Source organism: Prionailurus bengalensis, chromosome C1 (assembly GCF_016509475.1).
Source record: "Prionailurus bengalensis isolate Pbe53 chromosome C1, Fcat_Pben_1.1_paternal_pri, whole genome shotgun sequence".
NCBI lineage: Eukaryota > Metazoa > Chordata > Mammalia > Carnivora > Felidae > Prionailurus > Prionailurus bengalensis.
In genome coordinates this window covers 189,761,799-189,778,223 of record NC_057345.1, presented here as the reverse complement: position 1 = coordinate 189,778,223, position 16,425 = coordinate 189,761,799, and the positions used below count along the sequence as shown (strand labels likewise).

General features: G+C 36.6%; 1 protein-coding gene across 1 annotated transcript in view; it reads left to right on the top strand.

Moving 5' to 3' along the window:
* The window catches only part of ICA1L (islet cell autoantigen 1 like), a 90,766-nt gene that overhangs the window by 7,712 nt on the left and 66,629 nt on the right, over window positions 1–16,425 (top strand). Inside the window, exon 2 of the mRNA XM_043577515.1 lies at window positions 3,983–4,150. Coding sequence (XP_043433450.1) covers window positions 4,125–4,150 — 26 coding nt within the window. The 5' untranslated portion in view covers window positions 3,983–4,124. The remainder of the gene's footprint in view (window positions 1–3,982; window positions 4,151–16,425) is intronic.

Genomic DNA, 16,425 nt, shown 5'->3' with positions numbered 1-16,425 from the left:
AAGATTCTATTTTATGCACTAGCTCTTCAAATGTGTTTTTTTTTTTCTCTTTTCCACATATGGTCCCTCTTCCTTTTCTTGAAGAGTTACTTTTATATGTTATCTATTGTTGAAAAGGGCAGTTGTGTTTTGGCCTGCTCTTTGCCCAAGAATGGTATAAGGCATTGGAATAGCTACCTTAGAGACTGAGATAGGAGACTGAACATTGTTGTGATCTTTATTCTTTAATTGGCTGTTGGCTGACAATAGTCGTCATATGCTATCTCTAAGCAGGTTCCCACAGCATGTGTTAATCATTCATTCCAGAGACAGATCAATGCTGATATAGCTCTGATTGATCTTCTTTCGTCTGCTGTGCAAGGTTGACCACTAGCTTACTGTTTTGTTTTTCTACAGCCATGCTTTGACTCTTGACAAGAAAAATTGAAAATGTCACGGCAACTGTAGGTTTTAGGGAGCCCAATATGTAATACTTCTTGCCTTTTTTTTTAATGTTTATTTTTGAGAGTGGGAGGAAGAGAGAGTGGGGAGGGGCAGAGAGAGAGGGATGCAGAGGATCTGAAGTGGGCTCTGCACTGACAGCAGAGAACCCGATGAGGGGCTCGATGTGAGATCATGGCCTGTGCTGAAGTCAGAGAAAGAATCAAATCTGGCCATTTTTTTCCCCCTTCCCCTCCCCCATGGTCTTCTGTTAAGTTTCTCAGGATCCACATAAGAGTGAAAACATATGGTATCTGTCTTTCTCTGACTGACTTATTTCACTTAGCATAACACTCTCCAGTTCCATCCACATTGCTACAAATGGCCAGATTTGATTCTTTCTCATTGCCAAGTAGTAGTCTATTGCATATATAAACCACATCTTCTTTATCCATTCGTCACTTGATGGACATTTAGGCTCTTCCCATAATTTGGCTATTGTTGAAAGTGCTGCTATAAACATTGGGGTACAAGTGCCCCTATGCATCAGCACTCCTGTATCCCTTGGGTAAATTCCTAGCAGTGCTATTGCTGGGACATAGGGTAGATCTATTTTTAATTTTTTGAGGAATCTCCACACTTTTCCAGAGTGGCTGTACCACTTTGCCTTCCCACCAACAGCGCAAGAGGGTTCCCGTTTCTCCACATCCTCGCCAGCATCTATAGTCTCCTGATTTGTTCGTTTTAGCCACTCTGACTGGCGTGAGGTGGTATCTCAGTGTGGTTTTGATTTGTATTTCCCTGATGAGGAGTGACGTTGAGCATCTTTTCATGTGCCTGTTGGCCATCTGGATGTCTTCTTTAGAGAAGTGTCTATCCATGTCTTCTGCCCATTTCTTCCCTGGATTATTTGTTTTTTGGGTGTGAAGTTTGGTGAGTTCTTTATAGATTTTGGATATTAGCCCTTTTCCGATATGTCATTTGTAAATATCTTCTCCCATTCTGTTGGTTGCCTTTTAGTTTTGTTGATTGTTTCCTTTGCTGTGCAGACGCTTTTTATCTTCATGAGGTCCCAATAGTTCATTTTTGCTTTTAATTCCCTTTGGGGATGTGTCAAGTAAGAAATTGCTGTGGCTGAGGTCAGATAGGTTTTTTCCTGCTTTCTCCTCTAGGGTTATGATGGTTTCCTGTCTCACATTCAGGTCCTTTATCCATTTTGAGTTTATTTTTGTGAATGGTGTAAGAAAGTGGTCTAGTTTCATTCTTCTGCATGTTGCTGTCCAGTTCTCCTAGCACCATTTGTTAAAGAGACTGTCTTGTTTCCATTGGCTCTTCTTTCCTGCTTTGTCAAAGATTAGTTGGCCATACTTTTGTGGGTCCAATTCTTAAGTCTCTATTCTATTCCACTGGTCTATGTGTCTGTTTTTGTGCCAATACCATGCTGTCTTGATGATTACAGCTTTATAGTAGAGGCTAAAGTCTGGGATTGTGATGCCTCCCGCTTTGGTCTTCTTCTTCAATATTACTTTGGCTATTCAGGGTCTTTTGTGGTTCCATACAGATTTTAGGAGTGCTTGTTCTAGCTTCGAGAAGAATGCTGGTGCAATTTTGATTGGGATTGCACTGAATGTGTAGATTGCTTTGGGTAGTATTGACATTTTAACAGTATTTATTCTTCCAATCCATGAGCATGGAATGTTTTTCCATTTCTTTATGTCTTCTTCAATTTCCTTCATAAGCTTTCTATAGTTTTCAGCATACAGAGCTTTACATCTTTGGTTAGGTTTATTCCTAGGTATTTTATGCTTCTTGGTGCAATCATGAATGGGATCAGTTTCTTTGTCTTTCTGTTGCTTCATTATTAGTGTATAAGAATGCAACTGATTTCTGTACATTGATTTTGTATCTTGCAACTTTGCTGAATTCATATATCAGTTCTAGCAGACTTTTGGTGGAGTCTATCGGGTTTTCCATGTATAGTATCATGTCATCTGTAAAAAGTGAAAGCTTGACTTCATCTTTGCCAATTTTGATGCCTTTGATTTCCTTTTGTTGTCTGATTACTGATGCTAGAACTTCCAACACTATGTTAATCAACAGTGGTGAGAGTGGACATCCTTGTCATGTTCCTGATCTCATTTTTGAGAGAGAGAGAGACAGACAGACCGTGCAAGTGGGGGAGGGGCAGAAAGAGGGAGACACAGAATCCAAAGCAGGCTCCACGCTCTGATTTGTCAGCACAGAGCCCCATGTAGGGCAGGAACTCCTGAGCCATGAGATCATGACCTGAGCCAAAGTCCTATGCTTAACTGACTGAGCCACCCAGGTGCCCCAATAATGGCTTTATTTTTCAATTTACTTAATTTTCTGAATACCAATTGCTCTAACATTTCTGCTATATGACCATGAGTAGTATGCTGAAACATACCAGTTACATTTCCTAGAGGTCTCCTTTCCAGAGTCCATCATTCTGCTTAAATTTGAGATGCTTGTTCTGTCCAGCTGTCATCTTGAGCCTTCCCTTCATAGCTCTTCTGGGTTCGATTTTTGTCTTTTATACTTCATTGCTACTTTTGAGAAATCTGCTCTCTTTCTGACTCTCAATGATTTGTATATAATCTACTTTCTATCTCTTAAAACTTCCAGGATCTCCCCCCCTCCCCACCGCCCTGTTTCCTGAAAGTTCACAATGATGTATTTTGGAATAAATCTCTTTTTGGATGGAGATTTTGGTTCTTCAGTTACTTTTCAACCCTTCTATTCAATTAAAAAAAAATTTCAGCTATCCTGTTTTTTCCTCAAGAGTCCTTTTTTATTTTATTATTCCTCTTTGAGGATATTAGTTGGAGGGTTGTTTTGTTTTGTTTCCTCCCTATATTATATTAATTCCCTTCAGCTATTTTCTTTTTTCTATTTTTTGCTTTAGGTAAGAGGTTTTTTTTTTAATGTTTATTTATTTTTAAGAGAGCGAGAGAGAGAGAGAGAGAGTCAGGAAGGAGCAGAGAGAGGGAGACAGAATCTGAAGCAGGCTTCAGGCTCTGAGCTGTCAGCACAGAGCTTGACGCAGGGCTCAAACTCAGAAGCCATGAGATTATGACCTGAGCTAAAGTCGGACACTTAACCGACTGAGCCACCCAGGTGCCCCAAGTAAGAGGTCTTTCTTGGTGGAGACTTCCCTCAGATATCTCTTGACATTTGGTTTTCCATTTATATTTAAGAGGAAGACTGTAATAAAGCCATTCAGAAGATTTATATGTACAACGGGTAAATTTTGCTCTAGAGTGATTAGGCAAAGACCCATCCTTTTAGAATGTCCAAATGGTATCCTGCTTTTCTCTGTAGCTTTTAGTTCTTTCCAGAGAAAAGAATGTTACAGACTTTTCTGAAGAATGGAAAGGTGTGTGTGTGTGTGTGTGTGTGTGTGTGTGTGTGTGTGTGTGAGAAAGAGAAAAAGAGAGAGAGAAAGTGAGAATGCTTTGCTACTGGTGAACAAAGAATGGGAAAAGAGCTTGACATTTAACAGTTCTGTGTGTAAACTTTCACTTAATTATTTTGTTTTCAGGCCAGATCTTCTGTGTTGTCCAACTGCTGTGTTGGACTGTAGCCCAAGTCCAGCGCCTTCTTGGTTCAATTTCTTCAACTCCCATTGAGTGACACAGATTAGAAAACAGCCTCAGGGTCTAGCCAACTGTATATAGACTTCAATGAATCCTCCTTCCACTTCCAAATGGTGAGTCTTTCAGATAGTCTGCAAGGTAATTGACTCACTATTCATTAACATTCCTCTTTTAGTTGCTTAGGTTACTACTTTCTCTCCAAAAATGTATTGTAGTCTTTTCATCTGCTCTTGTCACTATATTTATGCTCCTTATACTTATGAGTTAATTGGTTGCTTTTTGTTTTATACTTTTACCATTAGTAGATTAGGGAAGGGAAAGCGGGGGAAGTGCATGTGGTCAGTCTGCATTTTTAACAGTCCACCCTGTATTTTAATATCTGCACAAACCTCTTCCAGGTTATTCTCAGTGTTGAGATTTAAAATTATGTCAGTTAAATAAAAAATTTTGTGTTTTAAAAATTTACATCATATATATTTTTGTTTACAGGCTATTTGTTAATTAAAAGAATGTCTTATACTTGCATACAACTTCATCTGTTTTTTTAAGTAAGTGCTATGCCCAATGTGGGGCTTACATGGTCTACCAACTGAGCCAGCTAGGCCCCCCACAACTTTATATTTTTCAAAGCAGTTTTGCATATGTTATCCCATTTGATCCTCATAGTATGAGAGGCTCAGCACTTGGAAATTTTGGGCATAGCAGAGGACTGGAAGAGGTATTCGCCTGAAATCTGCAGTAAAGTTGGAAATATTCTTAAGTTTCATAGGAGATTAGCTTTAATACCATTTTAACATAAGAATTTAGTGTTGATACTTTATTAAAAACATTTGAAATATAATTTTTTAGCTACTTTCAAAAATATGATATTTTCTTTTGTAGTTCACTTCCTTTTCCTTGATACGTTATTTATAGTTTGAATGGTCTTACTGATTTCAACATTTTTCAAGTCTTATTTTTCAATAACCTATTTTAATTTTTTTAATGTTTATTTATTTTAGGGGGGGGGCAGAGGGGGGCGTACAGAGGAACTGAAGCGGGCTCTGCACTGACAGAGAGCCCAATGTGTGAGGCTTGAACTCACAAACTGTGAAATCATGACTTGAGCCGAAGTTGGGACTGAGCCACCCAGACCCTCCAATGATCTATTTTAAATGCTTTTCATATGTTCTTTATGAAATGATATGACTAAAGTGGTATAAGTAAATTATATTATTATAGTAAATTCTTAAACAGAAAGTCGAAAAATAGATAATAATCCTAAAGCATCACTTTTGGAAAAAAAATGAGCTCTGATTTATCTTTTTTAATGACTTCTTTACAGGTTAAAATTATGCTGACTACTGAAATTATAGGCTAGTTATATAAAAATAAATTTTATTATTACTAGAAATTTGAATGTAGTTTGCAATATAAACTTGTCAATTTTGTTAACGACATGTCTCTCTTGTTTTAATTCATATAAACAACGATTTTTATGTGCCTCGCTAATTCTTGGAGACCTATGGGTTTTTGGAAGTAGGTTACCTGAAAATTGGGAACTAAATAGTTAATCCACTATAAGATTAGGAAACAACTTTAATCTCACTTTTTCTTCCTTCAAAATGGAAAAGAACACTACTTGTGGAGTGAAAGACCTGGATGTGTGCTAAGTATCAAGATACTCTTTAAAAAAAATTTTTTTTAAATTTTTTGAGAGAGAGAGACAGAGCATGAGTGGGGGAGGGGCAGAGAGAGAGAGAGAGAGAGAGAGAGAGAGAGAGAGAGGCAGACACAGAATCTGAAGCAGGCTCCAGGCTCTGAGCTGCCAGCACAGAGTCCGACATGGGGCTTGAACTCATGAGCCATGAGATCGTGACCTGGCCGAAGCTTAACCAGTTGAGCCACCCAGGCGCCCCTCAAGATATTCTTAATGTATGTGTATCCTTGAGAAAGCTCCCTTCATTTCACAGAGCCTCCATGATCTCCTCTCTGAAACTAGAATAATAAAATCTACCATTTCTAGCTCTCAGGGTTATCATAAGGATCAAAGGTGATAAAATGTGAAAATGTTTTAAAAATTGTCAAGAGCTCTACAAGTATAATTACTTTAGTATGTAGTAATACTAAGATTATCAGAAACATCTAGGTATCTTAAGCCTCCTCTAAGACTTTGTCTTTTATATAATTTTGAATTCTTGTAGAATAATGATTAAGCTCTAGTCCTTTTATAAGAATATTTGGTCAAGGTGGTAACCTCTGTGTGTGCAACCTACTTGCTTAGTATGGGATTTTTGGGTCTGTGATTTAATGGTGGTAAGTAATTGCCATAATACTTCTGTTTTAGATAAACACAAGTCTGTATGTATGTATGTATTTATTTATTTATTTATTTATTTATTTATTTGAGAGAGAGGGTACAAGTGAGCAAGGACTGAGAGAGAGGGAGGGAGGGAGAGGGAGAGAGAGAGAGAGAGAGAAGTGGGACTCACCTACGAAGTGGGGCTTGGACTAATGAACCGTGAGATCATGACCTGAGTGAGCTAAAGTAAGATGCTTAACTGACTGGACCACCCAGGTGCCCTGTATTTAATTTAATTTAATTTAATTTAATTTAATTTAATTTAATTTAATTTTCTCATATTAGTGTCTTATTGGTGTTATGAGTGTAGTGCCAAGTTGTAGCACCTAGAACAAAGCCTGTGTTTAATACGTGTGTGAAACTGACTTCCTTATTAGGACTATTTGGAAATTTCAGCTAATTTAATACTGCACTAGTTCCAGTGTCCATTGTATTTGTTAATTTCAACTACTGTAGTTCTGTAATGCTTCTAGTATCTCAGTAACCAAACCATGTTTGACTACACAAGAGTTAAATTTATGTGTCTGAAAGAATTCATGTTTATAACCTTCATGAAATTCTAGTCAATATTAAAGCTGGTACTTTATAAAATATACCTTTAGGGCAGTTTCGGGGGTAGATTCTCAATCTGTGACTTGATAGTTTCTCTTTGATATCAGTAGTCCCTAATAATCTTAGTGGGCTTCAGTTTATCTTCATCCATGAAAGGAGACAAACAGTCTACTCATTGATTGGCTAGAGCTAAAAACTATTCCCAAATTAATGGACAGTTGATGAAAGATTAGTCAGGTAGTGTCTTTAAAAATTATGTATGATATATATAATGTATATGTATATATATGTGTGTGTATATATATATATATTTATAGTATGTACATATGAGCAAAGAATAGATATTGTCTTATTACAAACAGTAGAGCTTAAGAAACTTATTTTTCAGACTATACTTTGAGAATCATGGTCTAGATCAGGGGTCTGTAAAATTTATGTGTAAAATGTCATATTCTCAGTAATTATGGCTTTGTGGGGCATTCAGTCTGGTGGATCTACTTATCTCTGCTGTTGTAGCAAAGAGTGGCTCAGAACTAATTTTTCTCCAGGCCAGTTTGCTAGTCAGCCTAGATCCCTGACTTGAGATGTGTTCTTGGTTAGGCAGATCATTTGCCCACAAAGCACTTTCTTCAGAGAGGAGTTAGATCACATTGGTAACTTGAGTTCCTTTTATTAGGTTAAACCATATGAAACTGCTGATTTTGTTGGTCAAAAATGGTTTACCATTACCAATTTCATAGCGATCAGTCACATATTATTTTGTTATTAAAAATTTTTTTTAATGTTTATTTATTTTTGAGAGAGAGAGGGCATGAGCAGGGGAGGGGCAGAGAAAGAGGGAGAAACAGAATCTGAGGCGGGCTCCAGGCTCTGAGCTGTTAGCATAGAGCCCAACACGGCGCTCGAACTCATGAACTGTGAGATCATGACTTGAGCCGAAGTCAGACACTTAACTGACTGAGCCGCCCAGGTGCCCCATGATCAGTCACATATTATTAATGAAAACTGTCTAATAAGTACATGCAGTTGATTGCTAATGTATCTAGTGAATTATTTTGTAACAACTGAGGGTAAATAATACTCTTTACAGCACTGTTGAGTGATGGAATTTTTCACTGTAACTCTATATAGAATATATTTTCTGTATGTAATTATTTTATACCCTCAGTTATGATAAGGCTTTTTTATAAGCCTTCTATTGGTCTGTCATTTTATGGAAGTCTCCATCCCTTTTGAGTCAAAATAGAAAGTTGAACTAGATAATCTCTGAAGTTCTTTTTAATTTCTTTTTATTATGTGATTTAAATGTCTATTATATAGAGAACGCATTTCTTATTAACCTATTCATATCATGGTGAATCCATAACATAGTACCAAGAGCCTGGCCCAAATTTGATTCACCTTCCTCAAACCTCCAAATTTTACCACCTTTCACCTTTCTTTTTTATTTTATTTTATTTTTTAATTTATTTTTTAAATTTACATCCAGGTTAGTTAGCATATAGTGCAACAATGATTTCAGGAGTAGATTCCTTAATGCCCCGTACCCATTCAGCCCATCCCTCCCCACAACCCCTCCAGCAACCCTGTTTGTTCTCCATGTTTAAGAGTCTCTTATGTTTTGTCCCCCTCCCTGGTTTTATATTATTTTTGCTTCCCTTCCCTTGTGTTCATCTGTTGTGTGTCTTAAAGTCCTCATATGAGTAAAGGCATGTGATATTTGTCTTTCTCTGACTAATTTCGCTTAACATAATACCCTCTAGTTCCATCCACGTAGTTGCAAATGGCAAGATTTCATTCTTTTTGATTGCCAAGTAATACTCCATTGTGTATATATGTGCCACATCTTCTTTATCCATTCATCCGTCGATGGACATTTGGTTCTTTCCATACTTTGGCTATTGTTGATAGTGCTGCCATAAACATTGGGGTGCCTGTGCCCCTTCAAAACAGAATACCTGTATCGCTTGGATAAATACCTAGTATTGCAATTGCTGGGACATAGGGTAGTTCTATTTTTAACTTTTTGAGGAACCTCCATATTGTTTTCCAGAGTGATTGCACCAGTTTGCATTCTTACCAGCAGTGCAAAATAAGATCCTCTCTCTCTGCATCCTCACCAACATCTGTTGTTGCCTGAGTTGTTAATGTTAGCCATTCTGACAGGTGTGAGGTGGTATCTTATTGAGGTTTTAATTTGTGTTTCCCTGATGATGGTGATGTTGACCATGTTTTCATATGTCAGTTGGCCATCTGGATGTTTTCTTTGGAGAAGTGTCTATTCATGTCTTTTGCCTATTACTTCACTGGATTATTTGTTTTTTGGGTGTTGAGTTTGATAAGTTCTTTATAGATTTTGGATACTCACCCTCTATCTGATACGTCATTTGCAAATATCTTCTCCCATTCTGTTGGTTGCCTTTTAGTTTTACTGAATGTTTCCTTCACCATGCAGAAGCCTTTATTTTGATGAGATCCCAATAGTTCATTTTTGCTTTGGTTTCCCTTGCCTCTGGAGACGTGTTGATTAAGAAGTTGCTACGGCCAGGGTCAAAGAAGTTTTTGCCTGCTTTCTCCTCGAGGATTTTGATGGCTTCCTGTCTTTCATGTCTTGAGGTCTTTCATCCATTTTGAGTTTATTTTTGTGTATGGTGTAAGAAAGTGGTCCAGGTTCATTCTTCTGCATGTCACTGTCCAGTTTTCCCAGCACCACTTGCTGAAGAGACTGTCTTTATTCCATTGGATATTCTTTCCTGCTTTGTCAGAGATTAGTTGCCCATATGTTTGTGGGTCCATTTCTGGGTTCTCTATTCTGTTCCATTGATCTGAGTGTCTGTTCTTATGCCAGTACCATATTGTCTTGATGATTACAGCTTTGTAATATAGCTTGAAGTCTGGAATTATGATGCCTCCTGCTTTGGTTTTCTTTTTCAAGATTGCTTTGGCTATTCGGGGTCTTTTCTGGTTCCATGCAAATTTTAGGATTATTTGTTCTGGCTCTGTGAAGAATGCTGGTCTTAGTTTGATAAGGATTGCATTGAATATGTAGATTGCTTTGGGTAGTATCGACATTTTAACAATACTTGTTCTTCCTATCCAGGAGCATGGAATCTTTTTCCATTTTTTTGTGTCTTCTTCAATTTCTTTCATAAGCTTTCTATGGTTTTCAGTGTATAGATTTTTCACCTCTTTGATTAGATTTATTCCTAGGTATTTTATGGCTTTTGGTGCAATTGTAAATGGGATCGACTCCTTGATTTCTCTTTCTGTTGCTTCATTGTTGGTGTATAGGAATGCAACCGATTTCAGTGCATTGATTTTATATCCTTTTATATTTATATTTGAATTCATGGATCAGTTTTAGCAGGTTTTTGATGGAATATTTTGGGTTTTCCATATAGTGTGTCATGTCATCTGTGAAGAGTGAAAGTTTGAACCTCCTCCTGGCCAATATGGATGCCTTTTATTTCTTTGCGTTGTCTGATTGCAGAGGCTAAGACTTGAATAACAGTGGCGAGAGTGGACATCCCTGTCTTGTTCCTGACCTTAGGGGGAAAGCTCTCAGTTTTTCCCCCACTGAGGGTGATATTAGCGTTGGGTCTTTCATATATGGCTTTTATGATCTTGATGTATGATCCTTCTAACCCTACTTTCTTAAAAGTTTTTATCAAGAAAGGGTGCTGTATTTTGTGAAATGCTTTCTCTTTATCTATTGAGAGAATCATGTGGTTCTTGTCCTTTCTTTCATTGATGTGATGAATCACATTGATTGTTTTGTGGACTGCTTTCTTTTTTAAAGGTCTCATCAGTTATCACTGCTTAACGTCTTTTTTAAATATTTTTTTAATGTTTATTTATTTTTGAGACAGAGAAAGAGAGACAGAGTGTCAGCAGGGGAGGGGCAGAGAGAGAAGGAGGCACTGAATCTGAAGCAGGCTCCAGGCTCTGAGCTGTCAGCAGAGTCTGGCATGGGGCTCGAACTCACAAACCATGATATCGTGACCTGAGCTGAGGTTAGACACTCAGCCAACTGAGCCACCCAGGCACCCCTTTAATATATTTTTTAATGTTTATTTATTTTTGAGAGAGACATAGAGTGCAGGTGGGGGAGGGGCACAGAGAGAGGGAGACAGAATCCAAAGCAGACTCCAGGCTCTGACCTGTCAGCACAGAGCCTAATGTGTGGCTAGAACTCACAAACCGCGAGATCATGACTTGAGCTGAAGTCGGACGCTTAAGTGACCCAGGTGCCCCTTAACTGTCTTTTTATAGCTAACTCCCAAATTACCATTTCTAATCTGAGCTGCACTAAAAATTAAATGAAAAAATATAAAATATTCATTCTTAAATACCCACAATTTCTGTTCTAAGTGCTTTACATGTATTTTCTCATTTAATTCTCAAAACAAGATATTTACTTTATTATTGCTATTTTACTGATGAGAAAAATAAAGATCAGAGAGATTAATGTAGCTCATACAGGGTCCCACATCTACTAAGTAGTAGAGTTATTAGGTTCAAACCGAGGCAGTCTGACTAGAGACCCAAGCTTGAAACAATCTTGATTACTACAGTTGTAATTGCTTTCAGATATTTCTGTAAATTCAGATGCCACTTACCATTTCAGACTCAGAATTTCACATGTCAGATACATTTTGTTCGCACTTCTAATTTTTTTTATTTTTCAGGGGCAAAACTGTTAAGTCATTACTAACCAAATTCTGTAGAGTCTTCCTTCAAATTTGTTCTTATGGTAATGGTTCTTGGTCCTGATTCTTATTACATTATGCCTGGAATGTGGATAGATTGCTATAAACTTTCTGTTTAGTCTTTCTGCTGCTTAAAAACCTTTTTAGCTCCACCTTACCTATTAACGAAATATAGAGACCTCTACAATTATCATCAATCTACCTTTTTCTTCTTCAGCCTATTTTTGGAATGACATTTCCTTGTCTCATGCTGTTAAGATCTCTGTTTTTCTTCAATATTTCAATTATGGCACATAGTATGCCTGAATTCTAATCTTACTTCTGTTAACAAGTGGGAGATTGTTGGCAAGAGGGGAATAGGAACTCCCTTATAAATAATATATATGTGATTTTAATACCTAGTCTTTGCCATAACTTTAACTCTCAGACTTTTTTAATGCACTTGCTAATGTATCTAGTGAATTATTTTGTAACAAATGAGGGTAAATAATACTCTAAGCCCTTTATAGCACTGTTAAGTGATGGAATTAATGTAAACGTTTCACTCTTAACTCTATATAGAATATATTTTCTGTATGTAATTGTTTATATCCTTTATATGGTGTTTATAAGAAGAGTTATATTTCAGATAGGAAAAAAGTCTATATAAAATAATAACTAATGTGTATTTAACAATGAATGAATGAGTAACTCTTACCTTTGGATAAGGGCTTGCTAGTGCTGCAAAATAATAATAAATAAAATATGAAAAAGACAAAACCAAAAAGATATAACTGGGCTAGATAATCAAGTAGACATTTCTGAAAATAATAATAGTTATACAAAAGGTAGTTAGTTATATCTGGTAATTGTAGTAAATTTGGAGACTACAGGAAACTGTCACCCTTTATCCTACTGCAGAGAAAACTTTGTTGACATTTTGGAGTGTTCCATGTCCTTAGTTGAAATCATTAACACACTGATTCTTTGAGGAAATGCTGATTGTGTTTGTAAGAAAAGTTATGGATTAGGAGCCAGGATAATCAGGAGTACTACATTAATATTAAACAGCAAACTTGTCTAATGTATTTTCTTAATTGCATCAAACAGTTATGTTATATTTAGTCAAAAGTCTTTACAGATTATTTTTTTCAATGGGATTTCACTGCTTCATTTTGCATATTACCGTCAGTCTGTTTTGCTTCCTTTTTAGTGATGTCACAGTAATGAGATGTTAAAGTGAGTACAGAGCTACCTCTAAAGAGAATACTGATTTGTCATAATTTATGATTTATACTCCAAATCCAGGAGATAGCTAAAAAATTTAAATAGTATAGTATAAAAAGGAATAAAGTGTTCTCTGTGGTTACTGTTCACGTAAAAAAAAAAAAAAGAAACTACTCTTATTGCAAATAAAGGAGATCTCTAGTTAAGACAGCATAGTAACATTTGCTCTCTACTCATAGTATTTATAAAAGAAATTAAGAAGCAAACCCAAAAAGATGTGTCTTGGCTAGCTAATGAAATAAAAATAAACCAGGGGTGCCTGGGTGACTTAGTGAGGTGTCTAACTCTTGATTTCGGCTCAGGTCATGATCTCACCGTTGGTGAGACTGAGCCCCACGTCAGGTCTGTGCTGACAACGTAGAGACTGCTTTGGATTCTCTGTCTTTGCCCCTCCCCATCTTGTGTGCATGCACTCTAAAATAAAAGAGAGAGAAACATGGACCAACAATACAATAGAAAGATAAAATAGTGAGTGAGGCTGAGATGGATGTGCTGAGCTTTCAGTATAGAAGTAGGCTCTGGCATCTAGGAGTTCGGTTTCTGCAGGTTGTTAGAAATTAAAAGTGTTCCTATGCAGCATTCCTTCAAACATGATTAGATCAATAGTATTTCAGATATCATTATATATCACTATATTATTAAAATAATCAATATAAGATGCTGTGGAAGTGGGAGCCCTGAAGGTGAATTGGTGGCAACTATATAACTACTAGTGAGGAGGAATAACTACAGAGGGAAGGAAGGAAAAAAATTAAAGATTCTGCACTCACAATGAGCCTACATAATTCAACAAAATCAACATTTGGGACATGAATTCATTCCAGGTGAAAATAATTTTTTTCTAAGAATTCTATACATTTAAGATGCCAAAGAGAAAAAATATAGAATGATAACCATTAAAAAAGGACAAGAAACTAGAAAAATCTGCAGAAGAGCTGATTAGAAATCTTGGAAATCACAAAAGACAGAAAGAAACAGTCACTGCATATAAAAAAATAAACCTTGGGGCACCTGGGTGGCTCAGTCCGGTAAGCATTCGACTCTTGATACTGGCTCAGGTCATGATCTTGCAGTTGTGAGATCAAGCCCTGTGTTGGGCTCTGCGCTGAACATAGACCTGCTTGGGATTCTCTCTCTCCTTGCCCCTCCCCTTCTCATTCTTTCTCTCTCTCTCCCAAAATAAACATTAAACAAAAACAAAAGTAAACCTCAATAGCTGGGATCAACTCTAGACAGAATTGAAAAGAGAATTAATAAATTGGAAGATTGTACTGAGGAATTTACCCAAAATATAGCACAGAGAAACAGATCTAAAAATGAGCCATTAAGACCTATAAAGAATAACACCAGTAGAAGATTCAGATAAAAGAAGAAATTATGGGTTAAAAGAAATATTTGAAGGGATAATAACTTAAAATTTTCTGGAAGACCTGAATCTCCAGAATGACAATACTCTACCAAAACATATTGTAGAGAGCCTGAAGGCATCAAGGTTAAATAGAACGCTCTACAAGATTCAAAAGACAGTAAGAGCTTACTTAGATAGTTTCACCCCAGAATTCTCATTGACTACAATAGATGTCCTAAGACATGGGGATTCTATCTTCAAAGAATCAAGAAACACTAAAGAATGCTATGCAATAGAAGCAACAGAACAGATAGCAACATATATAGAACTTTAAAAACAGGGCTGAGCAAAAAACACCCCAAAAGTCAGAAATAAATGATACAACAGTTATCATTTGTGTATATTAGAACATGTACATAACACATTTTATTAAGAATGCATTCAAATAAAAAAGTACACATGAAGCACATTAGAATGATTATGAGGACAGATGGAAAGGAGGAAGGAGTTAATGAATGTACAAGTAAATGAACAAACATAAGAAAATGAGTCTTGCATGGACCAAAAATTGTATCTAAAAAAAGGGAAAAAGTTGTTAGTTTAGATTTTTATATACAATAAATATGAATGAATTCAAAATAGACTTTCATAGATCCCAAGACCAAGCTTTTTTTTACCCACAGGATTCATTAGAACTGTTAAAGAATGGGCCTTTTCAAAAGCAAAAAAGGAAAATTTGGGAGATAAGAAATAATGGTTAGCCATCCTTCTTCCTCTTCCCATATGGGGAAACTTGCCCTAATCCAGTTACCTTTGACTGGTTGGCAAATTTGCTTAGCCTTGATGCTCAGTGAGGAGGACCATTTAGGTCTCACACTAAGCTATGTCCATAAACTTTGCCATTGTTAGTAACAAAAAATGGGATTTGGGCCTTCAGCTACTACTCTTTATATTACTTGTTTCTTAACTTATTTAGAAAAATGCAGAGAAAAGGGATGCCATTTAATAGGTCCCCTCAGAGACTGTAACATTTCATGTAATGAGTACATTGAGAAACAAAAGTACAGAATTTAAGTGTAAAAAAATATACAGATGTAAAGGCTTTTGTTGAGTTTAGGAGGCATGATATTTATAATAACATCGATAGACACAGAATATTTAGGAATAAATTAAATGAAATATGTGTATGCTTCTATATTAAAAACTGCAGACACTGCTGAGCAAAATTAATTAAAGAAGACCTAAATAAATGGGAGATACATGCTGTCGTTCTTGAATTGAAAGACTCAGTATTGTTAAAGGGCACGTGGGTGGTTCAGTCAGTTAGGAGTCCGACTTTGGCTCAGGTCATGATCCTACGGTGAGTGAGTTCAAGCCCCGTGTCGCGCTCTGTCCTTACAGCTCAGAGCCTGGAGCCTGCTTCCGGATTCTGTGAATCCCTCTGTCTCTCTCTGTCTCTCTCTCTCTCTCTCTCTCTCTCTCTGCCCCTCCCCCATTTGTGCTCTGTCTCTCTCTCAAAAATAAACACTAAAAAAAAATAGTAAAAAAAAAAAGTATCGTTAAGATGCCAGTCCTGAATAAATAACATCTGTAGATTCAATGCCACTCCAGTCTAAATTTCAGAACTCTACAACTTAATCGTAAAAAAGACAACTCAATTTAAAAATGGGCAAAAGACAAACATTTAACAATGGAATATATACAGATGGAAAATTAACACATGAAAAAGTGCTCATCATCAGTAAAATTGACATTAAAGCCACAAGGAAAAACCATTATTCAATGACTAGAGTGAATAAAACTACTAAGACTGCCAACATTAAATGTTAGTGAGGATGTAGAACAATTGGAACTCTCATACATTGTTAATTGGAATGTAAAATGGCAATTTCTTATAAAGTTAAGTATACATTAATTCTTTGACAGAATCGTTTCCTAGGTCTTTATTCAAAAGAAATAAAAACATTTGTCCACAAGAGGACTTGTTTAGGTATGTTCATAGCAGCTTTATCTATAGTAGTAAAAAATGAAAACATAGTGTTACATTAATGCAGTGGATTACTATTCAGCAATAAAAAAAAGAGCACACTGGGGCACCTGGGTGGCTCAGTTGGTTAAGTGTCGGACTTGATTTTGGGTCTGGTCGTGATCTCATGGTTCAGGAGTTTGAGC